This window comes from Zingiber officinale, chromosome 2A, assembly GCF_018446385.1.
Source record: "Zingiber officinale cultivar Zhangliang chromosome 2A, Zo_v1.1, whole genome shotgun sequence".
In the NCBI taxonomy this organism is placed as follows: Eukaryota; Viridiplantae; Streptophyta; class Magnoliopsida; order Zingiberales; family Zingiberaceae; genus Zingiber; species Zingiber officinale.
The window spans coordinates 61,064,646-61,075,603 of record NC_055988.1 but is presented as its reverse complement, the minus strand read 5'-3'; the positions used below and the strand labels follow the sequence as shown (position 1 = coordinate 61,075,603).

At 33.7% G+C, this 10,958-nt stretch overlaps 1 protein-coding gene across 1 annotated transcript; it reads left to right on the top strand.

Moving 5' to 3' along the window:
* The first annotated feature begins 2,492 nt into the window (after positions 1 to 2,492).
* Positions 2,493 to 5,363, top strand: LOC122041139 (ACT domain-containing protein ACR9-like). The gene is made up of 6 exons (XM_042600738.1): positions 2,493 to 2,814; positions 3,112 to 3,327; positions 3,404 to 3,509; positions 4,035 to 4,371; positions 4,763 to 5,047; positions 5,118 to 5,363. Exons 1-6 carry the CDS (start codon positions 2,661 to 2,663, stop codon positions 5,262 to 5,264), a joined length of 1,245 nt encoding a protein of 414 aa, XP_042456672.1. The 5' UTR covers positions 2,493 to 2,660; the 3' UTR covers positions 5,265 to 5,363.
* Positions 5,364 to 10,958: the final 5,595 nt, after the last annotated feature.

Below are 10,958 nucleotides of genomic sequence, written 5' to 3'. Positions count from 1 at the left end.
AGGTTCTCTCCTAGGAGTAGTTTTCACGTACATTCACACTCGTCTTCTACAGTTCTTTTTCCCTTCGTACATTATTATTTTGGGAAAAAGTACCTGACTTGAGCGTCGAAGGACCTGTGTCGAGGACTTTTTCCCTGGTTCCTGGTCTCTAACGTTCCATGTGCTTGTCTGAGTGTGTGCAAAGTCTAAGTACTGCCGATCTCGTCACCACCATCCTTGAGTTCCACGTGGAGGTCCGTCTTTCCGGTGCACGTATGGTAAGTATATCTAAGTCGTCTTTCTATCAATATTGTGTCATCTCAATCGATCTTCCTCTTACTTATAGTCCAAATAAGATCATTTTTCTAATTCACTATGCACTCGAGATAGCTTGCTTGTAATTTGACGGCTAAATTTGGCTTTGATTTTATCCGTTTCATTGTTGATCCTTTATTGTATTTGGCTAACCCCATTTATGGTTTAACCATGTCCACTCGTCTGTTGTTTTTCCAATATATGTGATTTTTTTTGTTCAATTAAATGCTTTAGATTTAAAATAAATATCAAATGTGTGTTTTGAGAAAAATTATTGCAATAGGTGGAAGAAATATATTTTGATAACCAAATGCATTTTATTAATAAAAATAAAAATCAGATTTGCATTTTAATATGGTAAATTACGTCAAATATAAATCTAAGTCAACAAAATTTCTAAAGAATGGACTAAACGGAGAAATTTATGTGGGCCCGACTCGATGCCAAAAATCCAAAGCACGTGTTTTTTTTACTATTGTCAACGACTCCGTGTTCTTGATTTATTTTGATAATATGTGTAAATTGGATATCTTACTAATTAAAAAAATAAAATAAAAAATAATTATAAGAGAATATTCCTTTTTATTTATTATCCAAAGTACATTTTATTCTAAATAAATATATGTTATTTTTATTTAAAATTTTTTTTTATGTTTTAGGTAATTGTTGCAATACTATAAGTATTATAATTATGTAATAATTATAATTTTATAATTGATTTAATAATAATAATAATATTCATAAGAAACTAAGAAAAAATTTTAAAAGTAAAATTTACATAGTCGAATAATAAATGTTAAAAAAGTACTTTATCCCTTATAATTTTTTCTTTTATTTAATTATGTAGAATAAAATATAATATTCTAAACGCAATAAAAAAATTAGGATTTATTCTTATTATTATTTATTAAGTTGGAAAATTTCAGACGAATTCTTAATTCATATTTTACGGATAAAAAGATAGATCATAGAGATTAATTAATTAATTTGCAGGTACCTTTTTTATTTAATAAATGTGTCCTATTTAAATTTATCAATAAATATAATTCATCCTCTCTCACTTTACTCTCGAAAAATTCAGGATTTTTTTGCGAAGGAAACACACGTCATCCTCATGCCCATAGCCGGCATTTGGGAAGAGCCATATGGGATAAACTATTAGGGTGCGTTTGGTTCAGGATTATTTTTGATAACCTTGGTTATCCATCCAAGGTTATCAACAAAAACCTTGTTTGGTTTAGATATTCGATGATTCCCAAGTAATGTTCCATGCCCGACACGTCAGCAAAAGGGTCATGCAGCCCGGAATCGGAAAACTTTAGAAAACTAAGGTTTTTGTTGATTTCAGGGTTAACGATTTTTTTTACCAAAAATACCCTTCGATAAGAAAAAAACATGAAAAAAGAGAAAAAAATGTAAAAAAATATTTAAAAATGTAAAAAATAAAAAAATGTTTTAAAAATTTTAAAAATTTATTTTTTAAAAAAATAAATAATTTTAAAAAATTAAAAATTAAAAATTTAAAAATTAAAAATTAAAAATTAAAAATTAAAAATTAAAAATAAAAAATAAAAAATAAAATTTTTAAAAATGTTAAAAAAAATTAAAAATAAATTTATAAAAATCTAAAATTTTAAAATTTTTTAAAAATTTTAAAAAATTATAAAAAATTTAAAAATTAAAATAAAATTAAAAATAAAATAAATAAATAAAAATTAAAATTTTAAAAATGTAAAAAAATAAAAAAAATATTAATATAAATAATATAAAAATATAAAAACATTAAAAAATAAAAAAACACATACAAAAGTAAAAAAAATATACAGGAAAAAAAAAAGTATAAAAACATTAATAAATAAATAAATAAATAAATAATAATAATAATAATAATAAATAATAATAATAATAATAATATGTATAGTTAGTTTTGTAACTGAGGGTAATACGGTAAAATATTAAACTAAGGTATTCATTAAAACCTTCAAACAAACAAGTTTTTGTTGCATTCACTAAGTTGAACCAAACAACATTTGGTTATGTTTTATTCCCTATAATCTTGATTATGTGATTACCTGGTAATCACATAACCAAAGTTATACATGATGACTTGAACCAAACGCACCCTTATCGCTATCGCAGAGATGTGGCAAAGCAGGTGGCGGCAGCCGACACGATTAATAAAACACTAGAGCGCCGGGTCGAGCAGGCGAAGTCGAGGACAGGGAGAGGGCGAGGGGAAAAGGAGAGGGAGGAATCCGGAAAGAGGATACCGTTCGCTGGCAGCAAGTCGGACGGCGTGGGAGTTGGATGCAGTTGAGGGGTTGACGACGGCTGTCGGATCGGGGTCTGGCGGAGCCGCAGCTGCCATGGTGGCGGCGAGTGAGGGCGCGGTGGTCATCCAGTCTGCCAAGCGCGCCGGCGAGCCCACCATCGTCACCGTCAGCTGTCCTGACCAGACTGGACTCGGGTGCGACTTCTGCCGCGCTATCCTCGACTTCGGCCTCTGCATCGCCCGTGGAGGTACTTCGATCTACACGTTAGATTCTTCATTTCTCTAATGTTTAAGGTTTATTCGATCTTATTTTTTTGTTTTTATTTTTTCTTCTTCTATGAACAGGAATTTCTATGCTTTTTATATCTTGAATTGGCTTGTTGGTGCATCTCATCGATTAGGGTTTAGGTATTAGTGTTCATTACTTGAGACGTTGCTCATAAAAACTGTGTTTAAACTGCAAGGCTCACTTTAAATCGAACATCTATGCCATTCTTGTTCTAGACATGTCTATTTTGTATCTAATACTTTGATTTTGATAAAAGATGTGTCCACTGATGGGAAGTGGTGCTACTTTGTGTTCTGGGTCATTCCGCGATCGGCTTCAAGTAACATTCATTGGCTAAGCTTGAAGAACAGACTATTTTCACTTTGTCCATCTTCCTCGATTCCATTCTATTATGATGTTGTGAGTAGGCCAACGACTTCCCAGATCTACCTTCTAAAGTTGTTTTCTGTCGACCGGAAAGGATTGTTGCATGGTAACTTATTAGGGCATATTAATGCAACTCTTCGTTTATAGGTGAAACTTTCTAATGTATTCTTAATCTGATGCAGATGTAACTAAAGTTCTCTGTGAGCTTGAGTTTACAATTGAACGAGTTAAAGTATCAACAACTCCAGATGGTAGAGTAGTGGACCTTTTCTTTATCACAGATGCCATGTAAGGAAAAATTATCTGTAAGATATAGGCATATGGCTTATTGATTGCTTGTCAGCCTAACTTCAATTATTTGTTCTTGGGTGTTACAATCTCCTAATTCATCACATGCTCTCATATGGTAGTATAATAAGCTAAAAACTTCAATTAAAATGAAAGTTGTATTCCTAGACTAATAGGTGTTGACTAATTGTGCTAATTACCTGGTTAATTGTATTCTGTCTGTGAAACACTTGCAGATTTAGTGTACTGTAAATTCAGGTATACTTCCTTACTAATTTGTCCTTGGGTCTGAAACTCTTCATCAATCAAATTCAATTATCCTTCTATTTTCTCTAAGTTTGTAGCTTCACTTAGGAGTTCTATTGAATACTGATCTTCCTGATTTATTATTGTGATATTTTAAGAATGAAATAACATCCAGAGCTTTAAAGTTTCTTGCAGTTTAATTATTGTTTGATTCTATCCATTTTTTATGAATTTTCTTGTGTAACACTTTGTCAGCTTAAGAATTCTTTACTTATTTAGGGAGTTGTTGGACACAAAAGCAAGACAAAATGATTTGTGTGAAAAGTTGGATGCAGTTTTACAGGAATCTGTGAATCTTTGTGAGATTGAACTTGTTGAAGATTTTCAGTTTGGATTTTCTTCTCTTCCGGAAGCAGTTTCTGAAGAATTATTCAAGTTGGAGTTGTCAGGTATTGATTCACAGAGACTGAGCCCAGAGATGAAGTTGCTGAATAAGGCTGACGTAAAGATTGACAATTCATTAAGCCCTTCCCACACTCTACTTCAAGTTCATTGTGTCGATCAGAAAGGCCTGCTTTACGACATTATGAGGACATTGAAAGACTGTAACATTCAGGTATTGGACATTTCATCTTCAACTGAATTTCTTTAGTATTCTTTTAAAACAATTTTTGCTTTAAGTAAAACGATGTTAATATAATAAATTATTATAATAATATAAACTGTTTATTAAAATCTACGGTAATTATATGTTACCGTCTGAGCTTTTAATCTTTTTATTGATACGAAATAGAATAGAATATTTAATGTAACTGCTGTTTTAAAATGTGTTCTAGGAACTATTGTCATCAATGCTTTTGTTCTGAATGTTAATAAATTCTCTGTTTTTGATGAATGTTCATGGCTATGCTTCTTGATTGAATAACAGTATGTAGTTTCCTCCTAGATATGATTTTTACCCTCTGTAATTTGTCACAACAATTTGCACGAGGTTGTTGCTTTCACAGGTTTCTTATGGGAGATTCTTGTCTGATCTGAGAGGCTCACGAGAGGTGGACCTTCTCATTCAGCAAAGCGATGGAAACAAAGTCGCCGATCATGAGAAGCAGGGTGTCCTCTGTTCTCGACTGAAGATGGAAATGCTCCACCCCTTGAGAGTGACAATCACCACCCGTGGACCCGATACTGAACTCCTTGTCGCTAATCCAGTCGAGTTATGCGGGAGGGGGAGGCCTCGTGTCTTCTACGACATCACACTCGCTCTCAAAGTGCTCGGAATCTGCATCTTCTCGGTAAGCATTCTGCAGTTCCATCTCCTCCTACTTTGCTACAAATTAAATGGCTGTCCAATGTTATGTGCAGGCTGAGATTGGCAGGCATACGGCTTTCGAAAGGCAATGGGAGGTGTACAGATTCCTGTTGGATGATAGCAGGGAGTTGCAGCTAGCAAACAGCCACGCTCGAAGTGAAATTGTGGATAGGGTGAGGCGAACACTGATGGGATGGTGAAGTAGTTTGCATTGCATTAAATGTAGCGTGGTTAGTTTGAAAATGTACAGTGTGATGGACCGGCTATAATTATGCTTTCGTTGTTTATATGGATTTCCATTTCCTGGGTTTGGTCATGGTGGATATCGAACAGGTTGCATATAAGTAGGGATCAGCATTCTGTTACGAATTAAATCAAATTGTTCAGCGTTTGTTAGAACTGAATAGATAGTTTTACTATTAAAATTAAATAAATCAAATTGATATAAAATCATTTAATTTATTCGGCAATCAAGTTACTTGATTTTTACTTTTTTTGAAAAAAAAAATCATGTCTGTCGTTGGCCTGGCAAGAAGGTTGAATTATTAAGTGGTGCTGTCGAATCACAGTCTGCCGGAAGGGATGAGATGCAATGTTTTGTTTTTAACTAGATATCCAGGTCAACTAATTTTTAGGATGACTAATATGGTCTTACAAAAATTATTCATCAACAATTAAAATAAATAAATCTATTACATCTCTCATATCGATATTATTCATCAACAATTAAAAAAATAAATCTATTACATCTCTAATATCGGTTTGACAGATATAGAAAAAGATAAATATAAATACACATATATTAAATGCATCATGATATAATTATGAAGTCGTCAATTCTCAAAATAGACCCCTCATTATTAGACTAGAAATGTCATACATCCACTATTTGTACTAGGTCCGAAGACATTTCAGTAAATCTAAAAATAATCATAATGAATAACCTAAATTTTTAAATCAATCATCTATTTAAAAAAAATCATCTATTAATTTACCAAAATCTAGGCACAATCTTTACCGTCTTAAAACTTAGACGGTACTGATCGATTCAATTGATTAAACAGAAATGACCACAAGTTTGGCCTGAGCAGATGATATCGCCACCAAGGCCACAAAGATGCTATCAAGTTCAATATCTAACTACTACTCTATGGGAAACATTGATGTGATTGTTGGAATTTTTCAAACACCAAATAGATAAGGACCCACTCAACTTGTTTAATGTAGAGAGAAAAATATATACAATCATTTAGGAATGTTTAAGTTTGTCAATTAACAAATTAATCTATTCATACAAAACATAATTACATCATAACGCGAAGCACGGGATCACTGGATCTAATCAAACTCATGGGACTAAAGAATTTCAAAGATACTTGAGAATGTTACTTGAATGAAATCCATTTAGGGGTTTTATTGGACAACCCAAAATTGATTGACTCAATGCGGTTTTATGAGGATTTTCAATCAAAATTGAGTGGCACAATGTGGCCTGACAAGATTTGGATGTAGATGGATCACTCATGAGATACTAGCAGCTTGAATCTAGCGAGTCGATGGGGCTTGGATAAAATTTGTTTGAATCAAGTGGTCGAAAGGAACTCATGCAGCGTTTGATTTAAGCAATCTATCATTGGACTTATTTGTAAGAATCAAGATTATTGCAGAGAATTTTGAGCATTCAATCATAAAGACATCCATGTGTTGATTATAAATATCTAAAATGAGAGCTTCAGGTTTGCTTTGAAACATTGGAAGCACACCAGAGGTGCTTTTTAATCATAAAAAATAGTCAAAATAAGTTATGGAATTATGTGACAAATATTCAAACTTAACTGAGTCTAAGAACAATTTGATATGCTTGAAATCTAGTATACAATACGACTGTCTGATTAGCAATTCAACATCCATTTGGTAAAGGCTGTCTGCTTAGTGTTAAGATGGCCATATAACATCTAAACAAACTGTATGCTTATATATAATATATGATCACTAAGTAGAAGCAACAGCTATATATCAATTATTCTTCAAGAATGAGTCTTTACCTTCGCAGGCTTTCGACGATGTATGTAGCATAGAGGTCCCTGCAAGCACAGTTAGACAACTTTAAAGGAGATCCATCCATCTTACTCAGATAACAAAATACATCAAATTCCTTCTGCTAAAATCACTTGAAGAGAAGTGAAGTACTATTCTGAAAACTGGATTTTGTTGTAAAAGTGTAATTTCACTTCCTTCCTTAGAAACATAAGTTTCTTCTGCAACCCAAGTGAATAATGTCACTTGTGAGTGCAATGATTTTTTTTGTCGTCAGATTACAGTGATAAATGCAGTGGTAATCCACTTTATATAAGTTGTCTTCTGTTGTACGTAGTTTTTGTTAGCAGATGAAGAGCATAAAAAAAAAATTATAATACTCAAGATGGAGGAAATTATTTCTTATTTTTTTTTATATCTAAATTATTAAATATATAAGGTATTTATAGGGAGTACCCAAGATGTATCTATATAAATACATGAATCAATATTAAATGAGGTCATTTATGAATCTTTCAATATTCATGCACATAACTTTAATTCTGGTTTATATTTTTAACATCCCCTCTTAAATCAGATTCATTACTCCAAGTAAAAAACGAAGTTTCTTGAAAACATCAAATTTCAATGGTTTCGTGAAGATATCGGCAACTTGATTTTATGACTTCACGTATTCAAGCTTCACTTCTTCCTTTGATATACAATCTCAAATAAAATGATACCTTGTATCAATATGTTTGCTTCTTTCATGAAACATTGGATTCTTGGCCAATGCAATTGCAGATTTATTATCAACATAAATCTTCGTCGGATCTTCATGGCAAACACAAGAAGTAGCAGCTACATACTCCGCCTCACAAATAGAAAGAGTCACAATAGGTTGCTTCTTAGAATTCCAAGTAAAAGTTTAATTTCCCATAAAGAAAACAAACCCAGTAGTACTTTTTCGACCATCAATATCACCGGCCCAATCACTATCACAATAGCCAACAAGCATAAAGTCGTCCGAGAAAACATACAAGATGTCATAATTAATTGTACCATTGATGTAGCGAAGAATTCTTTTGAAAAATTTCAAATATAAAGTAGTAGGAGCTTCCATGGAACGACTCACAAGTCCAACGCCAAAAAGAATATCCGATCTAGTACAGGTTAGATACCTCAAGCTTCTAACAAGACTCTTGAATAAAGTTGGATCAACTTTTTCACCATCTTGATTCATGTGTGGCTTGATTCCGCACTCCACAGGTGTCCCGACCGGCTTGCAATTTTTCATATCAAACTTCTTGAGAATTTCTTTAGCATATCCTTCTTGAGAAATAAATATGTCATCATTTCGTTGTTTCACTTCAATCCTAAAATAGTAGGACATTATGCCAATATCCGTCATCTCAAACTCCTTTGTCATAGCTCTCTTGAAATCTTCAAATATCTTTGGATTATTCCTTGTAAAAATTAAGTCATCCACATACAAGCAAACAAGTAACATATCATCATTTTTATCATTCCTTTCATAGAGAGCATGTTCATGTGGACACTTGATAAAACCATTTGCTAGAAAATATTTATCAATTTTGTTATTCCAAGCATGAGGGGGCTTGCTTCAAGCCATAGAGAGGCTTCTTCAATTTTACCACTTTATTTTCTTCGTTAGGCACTACATAACCCAAAGGTTGATCAATATAGACTTCTTTCTCCAAGTCTCCATTCAAAAATGCGGATTTTACATCCATTTGATGAATTCTCCAATAGTTTTGAGTTGCAATAGAAATGATCAACCGAATTGTTTCAAGACGAGCAACAGGTGCAAATACCTCATCATAGTCAATTCCGGCCTTTTGCTTATACCCCTTGGCAACCAATCTTGCTTTGTACCTCGCCTTACGCATTTCTCTTTATTTTGTACACCCACTTCACACCAATTGTGTTCTTGCCATTCAGTATGATATTAGCTCCCATGTATCATTCTTTGTGATTGCCTTGATTTCTTCATTCATGACATTTCTCCATTTGTTATCATGAGCGGCATCGTCATAACTTACAGGCTCGGTTTCTGCTAGTAAGCAAAATTGAGTAAAATCACTAAAATTTACCTCTTCAGTGGCATCATAAATGTCACTCAAACTTCTGAATTTTTGAGGCCCTTCACTCGAGCTTGCTTCATTTGTTTGTGAATCTTGTGGTGGTGGTGTTGGTGGTGGAGTATTAGATGGTGCCATGCCTTCTTCCCCCTCATCATCATCAAGGAAAGAATTATATCCCCTCTCTTTCTTTGTAGTACTCCACTCCCAAACACCTGCTTCATCGAACTCCACATCTCTGCTTATGATAATCTTTCCATTGCTTGGATTATACAACTTGTACCCTTTAGAGCTTTGATCATAGTCGATGAAGAGATACTTTGCACTTTTATCATCAAGCTTTGTTCTTTTCACATCATAAACATGCATGTAGGCAATGCTTCAAAAAACCCTCAAGTGTGAAACACTTGGCTTGTATCCACTCCAAGCTTCTTGAGGTGTCATACCATGAACACTTTTGGTGTGACACCGATTCATCAAGTATATTGCACAAGAGACAGCTTCAGCACAATATTTATTCGGCATATTCTTGCTCTTTAACATACTCCTCACCATGTCGAGAATAGTTTGGTTCTTCCTCTCTGCCACTCCATTTTGTTGTGGTGAGTATGGAGTCGTCATGGGACGATGAATGACATTTTCTCCATAGAAAACCTTGAATTCATTAGATGTGAATTTTCCACCTCTATCAGACCAAAAAGCTTTGATTTGATAGCCACTATGTTTCTCCACCATTAATTTGAACCTTTTGAAGGTTCTAAACACCTTCGATTTTGCCTTTAAAAAATACACCCAAGTTTTTCGAGAATAGTCATCAATGAAAAGCACAAAGTAATTATTCTCACGAAGTGATGATGGCTTGATTGGTCCACACACATCCGAGTGTATCAACTCCAATGGATGTTGAGCCCTTGTTAAAGACTCCTTGGGAAAACTTTTTCTCAATTGCTTGCCAAGAAGACATCCTTCACAAAGTTGATTAGGATAGTTTATGGAAGGCAATCCTTTCACCATTCTTCCTTTGCTCATCATTTTCAACCCATCAAAGTTCAAATGCCCAAATCTCATGTGTCATAGCCAAGATGAATCTTTGAAACAAGATTTCAAACACATAGGAACATCACTTTGAATATTTAGCAAAAACATTCAGTTCTTTGTAATGGGCACCTTAGCAAGCAATCTTCCACTATCATCTTTCAACGTCAAGTATTTATCTTTGAGATGAATATCATAATTCCTTTCCAATAATTGGCCCAAACTCAAAATGCTACTTTTCATGGCCGACACATAAAACACATTGGAAATTAATTGATGACTCCCATCTTTTGAACGAATCAAAATTGTACCTTTTCCTTTCACTTGAACTTTCGAAGAGTCGCCAAAAGTTATATCTCCATCGGTTGATTCATCAAGTTCCACGAACAAATTTCTCCTTCCGCAAATGTGGCTACTTGCGCCGGAATCAAGATACCATGTACTCTCATTCTCATCTTGATCATTTTTGCAAGCTAGAAGCAAAGTAGGGCTCAAATCTTCTTTTGCATCATTGCTCTCCGCAAAATTATTTATCTCCTCCATATTATTTCTACATTCCCAAGAATAGTGGCCAAGATGATGATAAGTAAAACACTCAACTTCAGATTTGTCATACCTCATTTGATGGCCTCCACGACTTCTACCTCTTCCATGACTTCTTCTTTGATTGAAGTTTTGACTCCTCTCATTATTATATGAGGTGTTTTTGTCACCTCGTTCACCTCTTCCATAACCATGACC